Source organism: Panthera pardus, unplaced genomic scaffold, assembly GCF_024362965.1.
Source record: "Panthera pardus isolate Hobbes unplaced genomic scaffold, ASM2436296v1 HiC_scaffold_13, whole genome shotgun sequence".
In the NCBI taxonomy this organism is placed as follows: Eukaryota; Metazoa; Chordata; class Mammalia; order Carnivora; family Felidae; genus Panthera; species Panthera pardus.
In genome coordinates this window covers 110,029,610-110,050,087 of record NW_026526688.1, presented here as the reverse complement: position 1 = coordinate 110,050,087, position 20,478 = coordinate 110,029,610, and the positions used below count along the sequence as shown (strand labels likewise).

General features: G+C 35.1%; 1 protein-coding gene across 50 annotated transcripts in view; it reads left to right on the top strand.

Annotated features, from left to right (window-relative positions):
* The window catches only part of ANK2 (ankyrin 2), a 669,482-nt gene that overhangs the window by 528,202 nt on the left and 120,802 nt on the right, over window positions 1–20,478 (top strand). For 39 of the 50 annotated variants that reach the window (XM_053901307.1, XM_053901312.1, XM_053901304.1 and 36 more), the window contains 6 exons: window positions 1,447–1,632; window positions 2,078–2,101; window positions 5,254–5,352; window positions 6,588–6,686; window positions 13,293–13,391; window positions 18,733–18,930. In XM_053901307.1, the coding sequence (XP_053757282.1) occupies window positions 1,447–1,632; window positions 2,078–2,101; window positions 5,254–5,352; window positions 6,588–6,686; window positions 13,293–13,391; window positions 18,733–18,930 (705 nt within the window). The remainder of the gene's footprint in view (window positions 1–1,446; window positions 1,633–2,077; window positions 2,102–5,253; window positions 5,353–6,587; window positions 6,687–13,292; window positions 13,392–18,732; window positions 18,931–20,478) is intronic. The other 11 variants (XM_053901316.1, XM_053901300.1, XM_053901319.1 and 8 more) reach the window with 1 other exon arrangement.

Sequence of the window (20,478 nt, the reverse complement as noted above, 5' to 3'; positions counted from 1 at the left end):
CTTTTAGGGGAATTCTCTGTCCCTCCAGTACTAATTTTATAACTCTTAACTCTCCTTCTTCCTGAACATTACCAAAATTGAAGGCTAAAAACTTTTTAATTAGGTTCTGTACTGTCAGTAAATGCCTTGTCTCTAAGAAAAAACAAAAACAAAGTTCATACTCTTTTCATATAAACTATCACAGTGTTGCAGGGGATAATCGAATATGTATATGATAATGAGCCTGTTCTTTCTTTCTGAACAGAAAACTTAATTTGTGCCAAAGTTCTAAATTTAGGCTACTATTTTTCATTTTACAATGCTACATGTTGTATTCTTCCATTCTATTAAGTAATGTGTTTATTTAAAATTCAATTCTTATTAAAACAAATTCAAGTCTTTTTGTGGTAGTGCTATAGGAAATCACTTTTTCTCAAAAGCCTACAGTTTAAAAAAGTTATCATTGAAAACAAATCGAGTAGTTAGATTATGGTAAATTGCTGTTGTCTCTAAAATGTAATCATTAATATACAATCTTATTGTCCTCATCTCTTCTATGAATGGAAACTTCTAACTGAGACTTGTTTTCAAGCTTTTGTGGAGTAAGGGAGGTTTTAAAATACACAGAGCCTAGGATATATATGATATATATAGATTTTTTTCTATTTGTCACCTTTCCACTAACTGAATACTTGTTTCTAGAAAGAAAACATAGTTTCCAAATTTACAAGCATGGTTATCCATCTACCCCTAAAATTCCTTTACCTTTGATGATCTGTGCTATTGTTTTATTTTTTTAACTTGTTGCCAAGTTTAGAATTAAAAATCTGTTTTTTCATTACCTAGCACATTGTATCTAAATGATCTAAGTAACATAAAATTCAATGAAGTATAAAATTAATGAACTAGCCTTATTTATCAAAAAGTTTTAGGTTACATTATGTTCCAAATTTGCCACATTAATTGGTAATAGACCATTCCATTGATAATTATTATTGTTCTCCCCTAATCGATACAGAGACATTTAGAAGCTTGCATATTTAATTACAGAATTTATTTCCCTATCTTAGCTACTGTGTCTTTGCTTCTCAATCAGACTTGGTCTCTCTTATTCCAACCCTTCCCACTTTTTCCTTTTGATTAGCCTGTATACTTAACGTTGGTTCTGATTTTTATTTTCCCATTCTAAACATACATTTAAGTTCACCTTATGTGAAGTATGCTTTGTTAGGGAATGCAGATGTTTTTCAAAATATTTAGAACAGAAGCTAGGAAAATAATCTGATGAAACCAGTCCATAGTACAGCATAGGACAGTTGATCATCTGCTTTAATCTTCACAGGAATATTTGATCCCTTTGCTTTTCTTCTCCATCTTAATTCTTATTTTAAACATTAGAGGCATTGCTTACAGTTGAATCCCACGCTTCCAAAATTTAATTGAGCGTTTTTCCTTCTATTTTGCTAGGATGGCTTTACGCCACTGGCTGTGGCACTCCAGCAAGGACACAACCAGGCAGTGGCCATCCTCTTGGAGAATGACACCAAAGGGAAAGTGAGGCTGCCGGCTCTGCATATCGCAGCGAGGAAAGACGACACCAAATCTGCCGCACTCCTGCTTCAGAACGATCACAACGCTGACGTACAATCCAAGGTAAAAGCTGAACACATTTGTGGACAGGAACTCTCCGGCTGCCAGCTTCCTCTTGGGGGATGATACAGAAGTAGGCCATGGTGATAATGCAAAATTACTTCCGGTCATCCTAAGAGATAAATTACCGTCGGAGGTATTTCAGAAAGAAGGGGACCGGCTGTTGGGTATAATAACAACAAAATTTAAGATAATTGTCTCTTAAAGATGGGGTTCAGCTTTTTAGAAATCTGCTTACTTATTCTATTGGTATGGAATAAGAAAGGTATGGAATAAGAAATGGAATTAGAAAGGTGAAATTGTATTGTATGGATAGCATTACGGATGTCTTTTCTCAGTAGAATGTATTTTGGAACAGTGTATCCAGTTGCAGTGAGCAGATTGACCGTTTACTTAATTTTGCACCGTGTAATATCTTCCCTCTTCTTCCCACACAACACTGCTTCAGATGATGGTGAATAGGACCACCGAGGTACAGTATTGTGGTTATACCAAAATATACCTTGTTTTTATTTATTTTAGTTTTTTGCCCAGTTAGAATAAATGCTCACTAATTCATACTAATGATTGGAATTTCCATTATTAGGAAATTGATTTTAGAGACTTTTCCCATAATTAAGGCAAATGAATAATTCAAAAATTTTAATGTAATATATATTTGATGTTTTTTTAAATCAGTGAAACTAATTAAATAGCTTACTAGAGTAAAGCATGAAACAAAACTCCTTAATATGTATTTTACTGAGTTAGCTTTACTGTTAACTTTTTGCCAGTAAGAGATATGACCTTCTCTTAATGAAATTTCTCTGCTTAGAGTTTAGCAAAGTGAAATTTAAGGAGGTTTCTTTGCAACTGTTTTATCTTCTTATCTCATTGCAGTTGCCCTTTTCTTCCTGTACTTTTTAACCACATTGCATATAATCAATAGTGATACCGAGCATATTATTATCGAAGCATTTGCTTTTATCTTGCTAAGTCTTAACAGTACTTGACATGAAATTATCTATTTTCCACATACCAAAGTAAGTCACATTGATCACCAAGAATATTCAGTTCAGAAGTCTCTCAGTAGTGTGTGTGTGTGTGTGTGTGTGTGTGTGTGTGTGTGTAGTCTTTCGACCATTGCTACTGAGATGCCTTCTATTGTTGAAAGTATATTATAAAAATTAACCAGTATTCAAAGGCAAATGACTGTGTAGATTGATTTTCACTTAGTTGAGGGGACTTTGTAGACTAACCTCTCATGATCACTGGGCTGTGGACCTAGAGAGGTTTTGAGCATTCATTTGGTATTTAGTAATATTAGAGTATTTCTAAAATTAAAATCTTGTTTGTTAACAAATGTACCTATTGAGATATGAATATATTTGAATTAGTCATATTATTTCTTTTGTTCCATATCTGTGCATGGAACTTAGGTCATAGATTTTTTTTAAAAAGGCCCAATTGGTTGGTGAAATTTCTCAAGACTAGAAACATATAAATTGATATCTTAATTGCTGGTTTTAATAACTTTAATTTTGTAGGTGATTTTTGGTGGTTGTTTAAGAGACGTTTTTGAAAGCAATATTGGCTGTAAACATTGTATTGAAAGCAGCAGTTTGGGAAGATTCGTACTGAGTTAGAAATATTTCTCTGAGGATAATAGAGTAACAGAGAGGGGAGCCCTTCCATTGATTCCCCTGTAGAAAAGTGAACTGAGCTTTCTACCTCCATGGTAACCAGGCAAGAGTTTCCCTGAGGGGCTTCTACGAGCCACATGTCGATCCAAGAGTCACATTCTGAAGCATCCTCATGGACGGTTGATGAGGCTGTGTCAGACAATAAATTGGTTTATTTTTGCAAATCAGAAAAATAATTTGAAAATGATTCACCAGCAATCACTACGTTCTTTTCCTGAAATGAAACTGTAACTTAAATGGTAGACTTACATTCAGGATATGTCTAGGTGGCAGGAACTATCAAGATACAAATGAAAAACTTCCAGTCAATTATTTCCTAAAATATAAAAATTTGACATTTTATAAAATAACAGCCAGGTTGTAGATTCATGTTTCCCTCCATTTTGACATGAGTATTTGGCATCCTGTAGACACAAAAATATCTTTACCACAAGTGTGGGATTTGGATTGATAGTTACTATTATTATTATTTTGTGTCTTGTTTCTCTATAGTCAGAAATCATTTGTAGCTAATTTGGTTGATAGCAGGGAGGAATTTCCATTACCTAAGATATCTGAATGCTTATTTAGTCCATTTAAAAAGCAAAATCAACAGAAACTATCAAATGAATAGAAAAATAACGGTTGTGATTCATATAATATTTCTTAAAAACAATATTATATACCTCAAAGTTCATTTCAAATAAAAGGGAATGATACAAATTAACCTCAAAGCTGCAGGATTTGATAACCAATTCTATAGGAACAGTCTTTATTGTTCCTCTCATCTTTTATTGAGTAATGAGAATTATGAAATTATGGAGAGCAAGAATAATAGATTTTTTAGCATTTTAATAATGAAAGAGTAAATATACTTCTTTTGTGAAAATGGCAAAAATTTCTAACTAAATTTCATCAGAATAAGGAATAAAAGAAAGTATACTTTTCTTCCATGAAGATTTTCAGATTCATTTTTTAAATATTTTGAGAGTAGGAGTGCAGTTGGTTAAGCGTCTGACTTCTGCTCAGGTCATGGTCTTGTAGTTCATGAGTTTGAGCCTCTCATCGGGCTTTGCGCTGAGAGCGCAGAACCTGCTTTGGATCCTGTCTATCCCCCTCTCTCTGCCCCTTACTCACTCACACTCTCTCTCTCTCTCAAAAATAAATAAACATTAAAAAAATTCTGAAAGTAAACAGTTCTCTAATGTCCATACATTTGATTTAACTTGCTTATTATTTTATGTCAATCTTATTGATAAAATTTGGTTTAATTAACATTCAAAATTGTGTTCAGCTAAATTTTTTTTCTTTATTTTATATTCACATTGATGCCAGGTATATTATTTAATTTTTGTTTTTTAAATTTTTTTCATTGTAACAGCATAGTCTCACTAAACAGTTATTAGAGAAGACAGAAATATCATGACAGTGTAAATGATGTGGAATGAATTGTACACCTCTGTAAAAGTTTCTCACAATATTTTCATTGTTCCAAAGACACAATGCCAACCAATGTTGGTTTCTTTTTTTATTGAAAATCCCCAAACTAAACAAAACTATAGTTTTGTGTCTTTCTCTGAAGAAAAAATTTTTAATTCATAATTATGTGAATTCTGTGGCTGAAACCTTATGTTGTTTAATCATATTCTGTTTTTCTCTAAAGCTTAACCAACTCAAGATACATGGTTTTGTATAAACAACAAATCTCATAGACAGATAAATCATGAAGCTAATTACAAATAATGTTGCCAAGAAATATAGGGTATTTATTTACCTGCTTATAGCCCTAGTTATTTACTATCTTGTAGTACTAAAATTTAAAGAGCTTTATTAAAGCATTTATTATCTTAATTGTGTTGCTCACATGTTAGGTAGACAATTACATGTGATTTTCTTCACTAATCCAGGGACTATAACATATGGAGGTGAAATGATTTACTGTTATTCTCTTTGCTTTCCATAGAGTGGTTTTACCCCTTTGCACATTGCCGCCCACTATGGAAATGTCAACGTGGCAACTCTTCTTCTAAACCGGGGAGCTGCTGTGGACTTCACAGCGAGGGTATGGTTTAAAATAGTTTCTCATTTTAGATAGCAGTAAATGAAAATTTTATTAAAGTAAAAATGAATAACAATAAAGTTTTTTTTTCCTTGACTGAATCCGTGCCAGATATATTAGATTTTTCATGTTTTTCTTTGCATCATAGCACATCATCATGGCCCAATAAATGAAAAATAAGAATGTGTAAATTCACAGGCACACAAATCATTTGTAGTAGTTAAGGAGGGTATTAGTTCTGACCTCAGTGTGAGTAGTTATATTTAAAGATCACTCCATGAATCATGAATGAGCAACTTCAAGTCAATAAACAATTAAACTGTTAAAACATTAATTATCAAATGTAAAAGAACATTTATACAGTGTTATGATCATTATGGGGCATATAATTTGACAGAAAAATGTTTTTAATGAATTGAGAATGTGCTCATATAAAGAGTCTAACCAAAATACATAACAAGACATCATGTTGCATTATATGTTTAATGGTATGCTTTCACTGGAAAGAATTCACTTACATGCTAATTACAAAACTCAGTGTACTCATTATGAATCAGTAAATGCAATATTTGAATATTTGCAAAATTATGACATATAAAAAATTAGGTACCTATTCTTGCCATAACGATGATATACGATAGCCAATAAAATAAATAACTACAATTCATATATATGGTGTTTTTGGCCCTGAGAAGTCTTCTGTATTGAAACTGTGTCGAGTTATTTACAAGTTGTTTTTCATATTGAAATATTCTGAAGAAGATGTTTTTAAGAATCTTTTTTTGTAACGGTTATTGAATATGTATATTTACATCCTGTTTTTAAGTATAGGAAACTTTAAGATGTCAGAATCTTTCAGTTCATGGATATTTTAGAAAGAGCGATAGACTTTGGACTAGAGCTCTGTCCTAAGTAGAATCTGAAATTTTGTTTATTATGCGAAAGTGCTCCTTTGTCCCTTGACAATGTGTACAATGTAATGTGTACATTCAATTCATATGTTGTGGTTATAGACAAACTTAATTATGCAGCTTCATTCCATTTTTCATTCTCTAACTATAGTGCTTTGTGGTTTGTGTGCTTTTTTGTTCCTTAAAAATCAAAGACATGAAACTTTAAAAACCTTGAATCAAATTACCACATGGGTCACAACCTTCTTTGTGCCTTTTAACACAAAGTTTTCACCATCATGCCCTGTCATACCCAACATGCTCTTATTTCGTCTTCCCATGGTGTAGAATGGAATCACCCCTCTGCATGTGGCTTCCAAAAGGGGAAACACAAATATGGTGAAGCTCTTACTGGATCGTGGTGGTCAGATCGATGCCAAAACTAGGGTGAGTGTCTCTGTTCTTTGAATTTCCTACCATTTTTGTTTTTTGTATTCTTGAAGCAGGCACCTTAAAATACCAGTGCTTAAATATAAACAATGCATTTTCAAGGAAATTGCTTTCTTGGATTCAATTTAAATTTCATACAATATTTAAAGGTTTCTCATTGTAAAGTGAAATTAATATTTGCTCATAAGTGCTGAAGAAACAGAATGCTAGCTCCTCAATGAGACAGTTTTTTAAGTCCATGCTTATTTTGGGGAACAAAGATCAAAGATTGAACGGAAGCGTCTCTGATTATCAGCTATACCTTTCAAAAACCCAAACTCATAAACATACATTAAGCTTTGAGATTGTGGCTTTTACATAAAATATTTTAATACATGTTGACAATCCTTTGCTTCTAACTTTCCAATTTTTAGATCGTTTTTCTTAGGTGGTCATACTATACTGACCTGAACAAACAATCTGCTATATGCTTATGGAACAAAGGCATATAGTTAGTAGATTGCACCTTTAGTCAATCCAATTTGATACGAGTCAGTGCCCTTCATTCACTTCAAATTTGTTAAGTAAAATGTAATTCTGAGCTTTCTATACTCCCAACAAATAGATAATAAGATAGGCAGGAGAATACAACTGTTAGAAGCGCAGCCTCTGAAGGCTGACTACCTGATTTCAAATTTTACTTCCACAACTTACTAGCTGTATGATATTGGCAGTTGACTTACTATCTTCTCTGAACTTAGGCTACTGTTGGTAACCAATCTCATACGGTTGTATGAGAATTAACTCTTAGATTCTTATTATTTATTTTTTTAAAAGTGGGGGGGGTCAATTACTTAGCTACTCATAATTTTTTATTATGTTACTGGAATTATAAGTAGTTACTTGCTTAAACATTAAACCAGTACTTCAATATTCGTTCTCTGGAATACATTTGCTTCATCATAGACTTCAGCAAAATTTTAAATATTCCTATAATGTGAACATTTTCAAATACACAGTGGTGTAAAAAGTCTATAAAAGATTGGGGAATAGGATGTATCCCTTGTGATATTTTATTCACTTTGTTTAATCCTGGGACTTTATATTTTCAGAGTCAAAGGACTAGGGATCAAATCTAGTTCTTTTGCAAATCTTGAGGCTAGCAAATGCTTTTATTTAATTAGCCTTATCATCTTTGTGCTTCTAAGAACTACACCAGTCCCAGACTGTACATTCTGTTTTTTAATGACCTCAGGAACTGTTGCTTTCTTAATCTCATTTCTCTAAGACATTTGATCCAGATCATCTACGTCATATTATCATGTGGGAATTCTAGAGTGGTTTGCTTTGTCTGTCAAGATCTTTGTTGTAGTGTCTACTGTCTTTGCATTAGAGTTTTATATGATTTCTACTCTTTGCTGTGTTGGCATGCCTTTTCCCTTGCTGTGCTGTAGGTATGCAGAATTTGGAACAACTATGCACAGTGTTTCATGCCTTGCTTACTTGTTTTTCATGTTTAAAGGACAGTTTCTGTGCCTCCTCTTTTAAATACGTTATTAACATACTGTCTCCCTTTACACTTACCTCTCCATTTCTATTGAGACTCTCTAATAATTGAGAGTACCAATGGAAAGAAAGCACTTGGCAAATGCAACAGAATTTTATCTTGGCCAATGTCTTCAAAATCCGCATGCTCTTGTTAGTATTTTTCTGGAGTATTCATTCATTTTGAGGCAATTGATTTTGTTCTTATTGATCATTGCAATATTTGCTTAGTTCTTTAAAAGATGCTCTAATTTGCATAGCCTACATACATTTGCATATGTAATTTAAGTCTAACTCCAATTAGGGAGTGCGTTTTCGTAAAAAGCATACTAAGATATGGAGAGAAATGGATTCTTATGCTAGTTCTGCCATTAACTAATTGTTCTTGAGCAAGTTAATCAAATATAAGCTTTGGTTTCTTCTGTAAAAGGAATATTTGGGCTGTATTTCATCCAATGAAACTTTTAGATATACAAATAAGTTGAATTTCATTCAAGACTTATAAATCAAAAAGTAGATTTTATAATTGTATACATTGTGTGGATCTTCTGTTCATTCATTCCCTAAACAGATAGTTTTTGAGTTCCTACTTAATGCCTAGAGATACAGCAGTTAATATGATAGACTAGGTCCCTTTACTCACAGAGATGCAAATTAATAGTACCCAAAGAATTAGATTAGCAGTATGCTAGTAAAAGTTTACTAATTGGCTTTCAAAAAACAAACAAACTCTGATTTGGAGCTTCTGCCTTTGCTGACTTCTGTAGTGTAAATACTCCCCATACCTCCATCATGGCCAGTTAGAGCTACCAATAGGGTATCACTGAATACAAAATTGGGAAGAGATGTGCAAAAACTTGGCTCTCGCTAGTTTGTGTGGGTTGGCTCCGGCACACCCCAGGATTGAGTACAGTACAGTATTGAATGGTGGTACTGAGCTTTTCCCACCATAAGTTAAAATACTTCCTTATCTCTAAGAAGTAGGATTTTAAAAGCAATTGAATTCTTTTAATTCTGGCTGTAACTAAAACAACTATATCTTTCTTACCAAAGGCAAAGTCAAGTAGGAGGTAATACTGAAATCAAGGACTGCGGTCTGGAATTTGGAGGCTGGTTCTGCAACTATCACATTTTATTATTAAAGTAAAAGGAATCTGGTTAGCTTTCTCTTTTGTCTTTTGAAAGTATATTTTAAAACAGAAAAATTTTACATTTACTGTTGACTGCTTTTTAGGTAGTACAATGGAGGCTCTACATAAGGAATTAAGAATAATATTTTTTTTTTCATTTTTTATCATAGAGATCTCAGTTTCTTGTAGCAAACATACTAGTCGTAAACATTCTCAATCTAGTATATTCTATCAAGGATTTTCCACCTGATCTTCTCATTGTTAATCTCGTATATAAGGTTTTCATTATCTGGAGAAAAGCAGAATATGTAGAGGCTTTCAGGTAATTAAAAATATCTTGCCCACTGATCCTTTCCCACTTTTGCCAGCACTTTGTCAATCATTGAGACATTGTGCATGTCATTGACATTCTCATCATTGACTGGGGTCTAGTGGGAAACTGAGACATTTTCACCAGAGCTCGGTTTTCTGCTATCTGAAAAATCTCACATTAATGTTAAAAACATTAACAGAAATTTCATAGCTGGTTTAAAATGGTATTACTAATCCAGGTTTTATTAAGAACATTATTCTGTCTTTATTTTTAAACTTATATATTATTTATATGTGGAGATACTCCATATAAGGTTAAATTATTGAAATGCATGTTTCAATGCAAACGATGAAAGTATACAAAAACATTAAAAGGTGATGAACAAAAACCAATATATCAGAAAAAGTGCTCATAATTATTAAAGCAACAGCAATAGTGGCCACCAATTGTCATATGCTCACTGTTCTAGGCCCCCTGCTAAGTACTCTACAAATATTTTATTTCTTTTCCTAACAATTTATGAAGTGTGTATTATCTGCTTGTTGAGAAAATGTGGAGGCCTTCATTTGAGAAATGAGACTCCCAAGGGGAAAAGTGACTTTCAGAGGAGTTATGAAACTTGACCTAGGATACACAGGGTAGTAATTACAAGAGCCTGTGTTCATACACAGACTTCAGGCTACATCTACAATCTAAGCAGAGGGGAGGAAGGGAAAAGGTAAGGAAAGAACTGATTGTAAACAGCTAATGCTGCGGGCTATCAACTGGAAAAATGGTGTCCCTCTAATGTTGATTGATTTAACCTATTAAGGATTATCAACATCATGGTGTGATATGAACTGATTCTAGTGAAGAAAAAAAAAGAACAAAAGGAAAGGAATTGTGGGAGGGGAGGAATGTAAGCTTTAAATACAGTCTTAAGAATTTAAGTTAAAAAAGGTATTGAACAGATCATTGCCCCTAGGAGTTAAAAAAAGTAAATAAAAAAGTCCTGGAACACAAAACCTTGGTAAGATTCAGGGGGTGGGGGGCAATAATGAGACACTGTACTTATAGAAAATATCTAAAATCTATTCAGATTGAGCATGTTGGGAAACTTGAATTTAGTATAATTCCCATATCCTTGATAAGGGTAGATAAATTGCATCAGATTTAGAATCAATGTAATCCTTACTGTTCTTTGATGTTCCTGTGTGGTTTTAAGCGTTCTCTATATTTTCCTATTGTTATTCTGAGAATATCAGAAGATTTCAACATGATTATACAATGAATATTTCATGTATTCTGTAGGAAAAATACCTATTCTAAAAATGACTTAAGGCAGAGTCCCCTCATCTTTCAAACAAAGGTTGTAAGTTAAATAGGATAAGAAGAATTATCCCCATTTTATGTATTGTGAAGTTGAGCCTCACAGAGAATATCCATAGTGGCTGATCTGAGACTCACACCTGAGGCTCCCTGATTCCAGAGCCCATTTGCTGGACCATTGCATATAATGCCTTCATTCACTATAGTTGATTTCTCAAATTCTAGTTCTCCATGGAGCTCCCACCAAGAATATGTTTGAGAAATCAAGCTATATCTAATAGTTATATAAATTAAGTAGCAACTAATGCTCTGTACTTTAACCACAAGGTATGTTATCAAGATACAAAAGCACAATCATCTTAATCGCTTTGCCTGCACAGTTACTTTTTTTAGACTCCTCTCTGGCAAACTTTAAAATAACTTGGCATCCCAACTACAGTAGTTAAATACTTTTTTTTTTCTGGAAAGGCAGTCTTTTCATGCTAATTCCTACATATCTAAAATTGCAAGGTCTATTTTGGATATTCAGTATCTTAATACTAGCTAAGGAGATTTAACAAAGCAAAGTATCATTATAATTCAAGGTTCTAGACCAGGGCACTTGAGTGGCTCAGTCAGTTAAGTGTCTGGCTCTTGATCTCGGCTCAGGTCATGATCTTGTGGTACCTGAGTTTGAACACCACCTTGGGCTCTACGCTGACAAATAACTCAAGGTCCTAGCCAGGACCAGAGTGCATGTTCAAATTTGATCATTTGAATATGGATTTATTAAAGGATCTGTTTATAACATTGAGGGTGGATTGTAGGGAAGGCACAAAGGATATTAGAGTATCCCCAGAGCTACCAACAGCAGGGCTCATTACCAACCCTAGGCCTGCAAGGTGAGAAGTAGGTTGCCAGAACAAAGGAGAAAACTGCATGATGGAGGCTGCTTTGGCAGGATCATAATATTTGGTAAAGAGACACAGCCAGACTAGGGAGATCCTTTACAGAGTGGCTTCAGGTCTTGCTGCATTTTCCATAGTCAACCAGAAGCCAGAGGGCAAGGTGGCTCACCAATACAATCTAGAGTTCTTTCTGTCAGACATGGAGCAGAGGAGAGAAAGGTAGAGCATGGATCTGGAAGGTAAAGGGAAAATACCTAGCATAGGATCCCAGAATGTTGGGATAGGAAGAGTGTTGTGATTCAGATGACTTATATTTATTAGGGGGAAAACATAATTCAGAACAATGGTCCTGGAAACAGAGACACAAAAGATAAGCTATTAGAGTTCTGGAAAATTCAGCTTTTGAAGTCCTCTTAACGTCCCCATCCCTCATTTTCTCTGAATGCTACCTACCTTCTCAATGTCTTTCCCCATGACAATCTGTTTTTTTTCCCTTAAGCTTGAAATCTCTAGTTAATTTATGTACTCAGGATTTCATTTTCTCTCTCACTTCTTACCCATCGTTTGTACATTTTGCCTGATATTACCCATGCACTCTGCTCTCTGGCCATTTCACCCTAAAGAGAAATAAAATCCAAAAGACAGAGGGAATTTGAGGATTTCTCTGGAATCAGAAACTACCTGAGAAGCATCAAGGTCAGAAAGTTTTATAAGTAACATAACACACAGTTGTGCCATAATTCTGTTTGACACCTTTTTAATGCTATTATTATTAATAACAAATTTCACCTCTGAGAAATATGTATGTAGTTTTTAAAATGTTGAAAAATATATGTGGAAACCTTTAGAAGAATGTGAATAAAATGACTTTCTTCTCATGAGCAGCAGGGAGCATTTTAGGAGAATTTATAAAACTAGTAACAATTCAAGAGATGACATAGATGGACAAATTAGGTTAAGAAGAATTTGGGGGTAAAATTATGTTAGGGCAACCAAAATGAAAATAGTTTAATGATATAACATCTGGTTGTAGTTTCAAGCAGGTAGGGTTTTCAAGTTCGACAAATGCAACAAACTCTGCCTTTCCGTCTTCCCAAACAGGAAAACACAGGGCCAACAACATGTGTTTTTACATTGAACCTCTGCATGTGAGATCTCGCTTGCCTACACCCTCACTCTGTTTCATCCCTATCTTTCTTTTTCTCTCTCTTGCCCTCTGTCAGGATCTCTCACTGTCTTGTCTTCCTCTCACTCTTCTCCTCTATCATTTAACTAATAGTTCTATTACTGATGTATTGAATCACTAGGAACAAGTTCAGGAAACCTTCTCTTTGAAGTGGCATAAGAGGCAATCTGTGTGTGTGTGTGTGTGTGTGTGTGTGTGTGTGTGTGTGTGTGTGTTTAAGTTAACTCAGGCTTAATTCTTCAATTCTTTGGACAGGATGGGTTGACACCCCTTCACTGTGCTGCAAGAAGTGGACATGACCAAGTGGTAGAACTTCTGTTGGAACGGGGTGCTCCCTTGCTGGCAAGGACTAAGGTGGGTCATTATGGGTAAGATGGGATCTAAAGAACTCTTTAAGCCACTTTTTTGAATATGTCTTTTCTTCTTGAAATCAAAGCATTAATCAAGTAGTTTCTAATTACTCAACAATTGCGTGCTAGAAATGAGGAGTGTATATCAAACTGTTTTAAAGTTATTTAAAACTAAAAAATACAGGCATTAAAATGGGTTGAATGTATACCTTCAAGTTCTTTCTATATTTTTACCACAGATGGAAATTTGAATATATTTCTATTATATGTAAATGAGTATATTGTATATAAATGAGAATATTCCTTACATTCTATAGATCTGTACTTTTATGATTCTGTGGGATGCTATAAAATACATATAAAATTGTCTTTTAAAGTAGCACAATTAGCAATACAAGATATTCTTTTGGCTCTCTAATCTTTATCTCTTAGGCAATACTAGTAAAAAGAATTACTTATCAATGGTGTTGGATGATTGTATTTAGGATTAGTAGATGACATGGAAAGCACAGTTTAGGATAGGCCATCTACGAAGAACCATTAAACAAGCCTAACATTCTCTATGGCACAGTACATCTAGCATTTCTTGTCTTATTTCATCCATATGCTCAACTATGAAGAAAACTCTAACCAAAACCTGCACCGGGAACTGATTTGTTGAAGGTTTTCATTACAAAATGTATTTTACAAGCATTATTATTGTGCAAGTCCCCATTTTCTAGCCACTCTTTGGGTTACCAAGGAATATCATGAGATACGGATAAAAAATAATCACACAGAACTATTTTATAGCATATGCAACAATCAGATCCTTAATACAAGAAAAATTTAGACAAAGGACACTTCTTACATTTTCTCTGTATTCTACCTCGCCTAGCCCCTGAACAGGATTGGCACCAACTGATGCTTTTACTAGGGTAAACTGAGAAGAATAGACAGCCAAAATAAACAATTTTTTTTATTTGTATTATATTTTAATTGAATATTTATTTGAAATTATTTGGAGCAAAACCCAGCCCACATATTTAAAATATGTGTAGAATGAACTTAATCTTTAAAGCTGTGCCCTATAGGCCATGAAATGGTAGTTTCAAATCGTATGTATTATTTTCATTCTCATACTGATACCATGAGTGTTGTAGAGTTTTATCTTTAAAATGTGACATTTTGGGCTGGATAATGCAGAGATAATTGTAGAAAGTTTTGTGGAGAAAACTTATTGAAATTTAAATGAAAATAACAAAATTTCACCAGTCATGTTGCAACCAATAAAAAACATATATCAAATTGAGAACAGACAGATTTGCTTTTCCACAAACTATAAAATAGTCTTGTCTACAGAGTTCACCTAAAATTGTCATGTCACTAATGAAGACAATGGATTACCTAGATGAATTTTTTACTGGCTTTCTTATAATATCAAATATCACTTATATGTAAGGATCTAGCATAAAGTATCTGTGACTGCATGATTGTATCTATTCATTTATTCAGTCATTCATTCATCCATGCATACAATTATCATATTGAGTAGCTACAATGCGCCAGGCAGTGTTCTGATCACTAAGGAGCTATCAAGGTAAATAATACACAGTGTTTGTTCAAGAAGCTCAAAATTGAGTGGGTAAGATAGATAAGGAGATAATAACAAAAAGTAGAGCTATGTTCAGGGTAAAGAACAGGGAGAAGATGAACTAATCAGGTTGGCAAGTTGATACCATAAGCCTGTGAATGGAATAGGCACCTAATGCCAGACTATTCTTCCCCTTACATAAAACTCCCGGTTTTGAATCATCCATTAGTCCTCCTTGAAGCAAATATTCATCTATCTACTCACTCCCCCCCCCCCATTATTTGAAAATGCTAGCTCTTGGCAAACTGACTCTTCACCACAACCCCTCTTCTAATACATGATGACTTTAATGATTTTGGCCACAGCTGTAGATGACCTTTCTGGTTGGCCTCTCAATTTGGTAACTGTAAACCCTGTGTAAACCCCCCTTTCTGTGTCTAACCTCTGACTCTCCAAACACCCCTGTATGTTTTAGCTACCTTTCTCTGGAACCCCAACTCTAGAAATGTGTTTATTCTTCTGAGTCCATCAGCCACTGTTTTACTGTCCCTCATTTACTTTTATGCCCTCACTTTTGCCCAGCATAATCATTCATATCACTCCCTGACATATTCATGCTCACTTGCTATATTTGACCCTGATCAAATCTTGCAGCTGAGTGTGGTGGCAGAAAACACCCGGCCGTACTGACTGGGTTCACTATAAATTCCTAATTGCTCACCTCAACTTGACCTTTAATGCTGCCTGACAATCACGATATGTTTCCCAAGTGTGTTCGCTCTTACTCCCTGCTACCTGACTGTTCTATACTTTTTTCTTTCTTTAGACTTCTTTCTCTGTTGTCACTTCTCACAGCACTGACAGAACTGAAGTAATCAGAAGAGAATTTCTATAGACTCCTGTCTTCCTATCTACCAATTACGTGAATCTGTCCATATAGTCTGTGTTCTCTCCTCTTGCTATCGTCTGACACAGTTGCTTGCTCCTCTCTTCTCAAAACACTTTCCTTTCCTTATTTGTCTTCTGGGACATTACACCCCTCTGTCTTTCCTTCTGCTTAGTCTCCTTGCCTGTCGCCTCTTCTCTCCCACGTCGCTGAATGTTAGAACCTCCAGAGCTCACTTTGTTTATTTGTCTATCCATACTCACTAAGAAATCCCATCCAGTTTCATCTTTAAATACAACTTATACGCTGATGACACACATCTATGTATCTCCAGAGCTCTATATTGTAGATGTCAACTTACCATTGCTGCATAGATGTCTACTGTGCCTCTCAAATTTAGTAAGTTCAAAACTCAGCTGCTGAATTTCCCTCACCCCTACTCCTAATCCTTCTTGTAGTCTTTTGATCTCAAATGATGTTTATTATCCCATTCTTTCAGTTTCACAGGTCAAATACATCATGCAGTGCTTGACTCTCCTCTCTCTTCATATCCTATCACTAAACCTTGTCACGTTTTCCCTCAAAATACCTCATAATTCAGCAATTTCTTAACAGTCTTATTACCACCCCCCTGGTCTAGATCACTATCAACCCTACCTCAATGATTGCAAGAGATGCTAATTTGACTCCCTTTTTCTCATTTAACCCCATTCGGTATATTCTCAACAGAACAGCCAGAGTAATCCTGTTGTCTTAAACCTTTCAAAAGCATCCCAGCTCCCTCCAAGTAGAAATCAAAAAGTCCACCCTGCCTTGTAGGTCTCTTGCCTGAATTGCTCTCCTTATTCACTCCTCTTATTCACGTGTCTTCAGCTGCATTCTGCTCCCTACTGTTCATCAGTCATGCTGGTGGTCTCAACCGGACATGCTTGTATTTGCTTTTCCTCATCCTCAAATATTCTCCCCCAGATGAGCAGGACCAGCTCTCATACTGTCATCATGTCTTTCACCAAAACTCACCTTGTCAGCGAGGCTACTTCTGGCTAGCCTATCCACAGTGCACTCATATACACAAACTCCCTTGGCCATCCAGTGCTTTAGTGTTCTTCTTAATACTGGTGGCCTTCTGGGGCACCTGCATAGCTCAGTTGGTTAAGCATCGGATTTCAGCTCAGGTCATGATCTCCCAGTTTGTGAGTTCAAGCCCTGCATGGGGCTCTGTGCTGGCAGCTCGGAGCTTGGAGCCTGGAGCCTGCTTTGTTTCTGTGTCTTCCTCTGTCTCTGCCCCTCCCCTGCTCACACTCTGTCTCTCTCTATCTCTCAAAAATAGATGTTAAAAAAATTAAAAAAAAACAAAACACTGATGGTCTTCTAACATACTATATATTTTAATTCTTATTCTTTTTGAATTGTCTGTCCACCACATGTTACCTCCATGAAGACAGGGGGTCCCTGTCTGTTATGTTTCTAGTTGTACCCTCAGTACTTGATCAGAACCTAAGTAGGTATGCAGTAAATATTTGTGAAATGTAACAAAGAATTAACTGCTGAAGATTTTATTTTCCATATAACTTTTAAGTGGATAAAACCACATTAAAGATTGGTAGACTGTCAGAGACACATGCCACACATCACCCCAGATACTGCCAAGGCCTGAATTTCTTCTACACTTTGCCCTTATGCTATCTCCCCTCCAATGCATAAATACCTTCTCATCACCCTGCTCTTCTAAGTTCATTTCAAGAATTTTTTAACATAAAAGCAATAATTATGGGCAAAGAGTATTCAAAAAACAAAGAAAGTATATTAATAATTTCAGAATCGCATACTTCTGCCACCCCAAATCACAAGTGAAGACTTTGCTGTATTTGGTTTCAGTTGTCCCTCATTGTTGAAATCACCTTCCTTGTTGAGAATATCAGGCCTTCAGCACATTCTGGCTTTTTATCCAGACACAGTTTCTACTTCTTTGAATGTAATGACTTCCAAGCTGTGTACTTGGTCAACAATTATTCCCTAGTCACTGTATTTGCATTGCTTATTAAGAAAAGACTCTTTTTTAATGGGCAGATGTTTTCTAATTTAGTTTCTGCCCTAATTTGACGTATTTTTTCTTATAAGCTTATTTATTTAAATTTTAAAACTGAGTGTCTTACCTAAACTGATAATCCTCAGTGAATTACCCTCCTATCTTACATTCCTGCTATTGACCTTCTCTGACAATTAAGACTAACGCTGTTTTGGGCACCATCAATGATGATAAATTTATATTATTTTCAAAATTTAAAAGCTGGAAGGTCATTGGCACATGATCCACATTTGTCTCACACTTTTCAGCCCTTACCTGACTGCTTTCTCCAAGTCCAGTTCACGTCTCATGATAGGAAAAAGGAATTCTAGAATTTCAGAGCAGCACGGATCTAAGAGACGATCAAAATATCTTTCTCTCCTTGATGAACCCACTTTACCCTCCTTCATCCACACACCCCCCCCCCCATTTAGAAGTAAAGAAAATCTTGCAGAGAGATTAATTGAGTGGCATTGGATACAAATAATTTCAGCATCAGCCATCGCTTGTTTTAAATATCTAACATTGCCCTAAGAATTGTGAGAGCCATCTGAATTGCCACACAGTATCATGTATTCATTCACAAAAGACGTATTAATTTCTGTTTTGCCTAAAATAGCATAATTATGAAATTAAATGTTCTCTTAGCTTCCCTCAGCACCTCACACAGTCTACCATACATTTAGATGTCAAGTGGAGATTATTTTTCCCTCTGCTACCAACTGTACCAGATATCAAGAATTGACTTTGCTGTGTTTCACAACCTGGAAGTCATGACTGAAATGTGGACTTGGTCTTGTTGTGTTTTCGATATGCAGAACGGGCTGTCTCCACTTCACATGGCTGCACAGGGGGACCATGTGGAATGTGTGAAGCACCTGTTACAGCACAAGGCGCCTGTTGACGATGTCACCCTAGACTACCTGACGGCCCTCCACGTTGCTGCACACTGTGGCCACTACCGTGTCACCAAACTCCTTCTGGACAAAAGAGCCAATCCAAACGCCAGAGCTCTGGTAAACCTGGCCTAGTCCACATTAACAGAATAGAGACTGAGATCAGTATACCGTAGTGATTGATCAATGGTGCACCAGCAAAGTGTGGTTACATATATGAAGTTAATTCTGCTAAGTTTGTTGCCGCCTACAAGTGGCCTGCCTACCTCATGCCTTCACAGTTTGCTATTAAATGATGGTGAGCAAGGATAGATTTAGGAAAACACCAAGGTACCATTTCCACAACTAGCAAGCTTCAGATAGATATGAAATTTCTGTAGTGGTAAACACTTTTAAATGGAAAATAGAAGTTGAAAATAGGAAATCACAAAATAAATTCTAAACACCTCTATGCCAAGTCAGAATGAAAGTGTAGAAAAGTTGAATGTTATTAATCTCTATTTGGGGAAAAAATGGTTTTAAAGTGCTGAGTAGGTTTGACCATGTTAAGACAGGGTAAAATGTAAGCCTGCAAAGAGTTCACTTAGAGAATTTCCTTACTGACCTGATTCCCCAAACACAGTCTAATAGAAAAGTGATGCTTAGCACTTTCCTGCTTCAAGAAACATTTCATGTAAACTATTATGGGAATTGGTCAAGAGAAATCTACAAGAGGCTGTCCCTAGAGCAGCATATGTATTTCCCAAGGTCTAATATTGAATAAATCTTCCTTGCTTCACTTATATTCTAACAATAATCGTTGGGAGTATTAGGCATGTACTAATTTATGCCTCTTGTTTCCTAATTCTCAAACTAAAAGCAAGCCTTTATCCTATACATGTACATGGTTTATGCCAGTTAAATTAGTCTTCAGATAATATTTAAAATGAGAGAGTGCCATGAGAATTATTAAACAATAAATCTTATTTTTATTAGAAAATTTTCCATTGGAATCAATTTATTCCTAATTGCCCAGGAAGCAAATATATTTTTAGGGTTATATGAAATTATGTAAGGATATTTATTTTCTTATAAGGAGGAAAATACTCACTTTCATTTGGATAGTGGTCAATAAGCTTATAAAATATTACACTCATAATTAAAAATCACTTAAGTGCTACACATACATTTGGCTATTTATACCTGGCTTACTACATAACTTATAAATGGGAAGTGACTTGAACATCGTGAAGAATAATAAGTCATTAGGTTAAGTAAGACAATATGCTTTCTTGAGAACTGCTAGTGTAGAAAAATATTGACTGATGATCAGTCCCCATTCGGACAAGCAAAGTAACTAACTGGCAGAACAGACAGAGCCATTCTGTATGTAGGGATCATTGTTCAAATGATAATTGTTCAAAGGGATAATTGTTCAAATAAAATTATAATACTTACACATAAGGGTTAAGCATGGGACTAATTAACAAATTTTTATGTAATTGCCCCCAATTCCTACACATTGCCTAGTTTGGAAAGTTAAAAACTGTCTTAGAGACATCTCCACATTCATTTGCCTCAGAGATATCTTATTCCACTAATTCCAGAAATTCTCCATACTTGTCTTGAAAACATTCAAGAACTTAATAATCGTATCTTTATAAAATGATAAAATTGAAAATGTTTTAA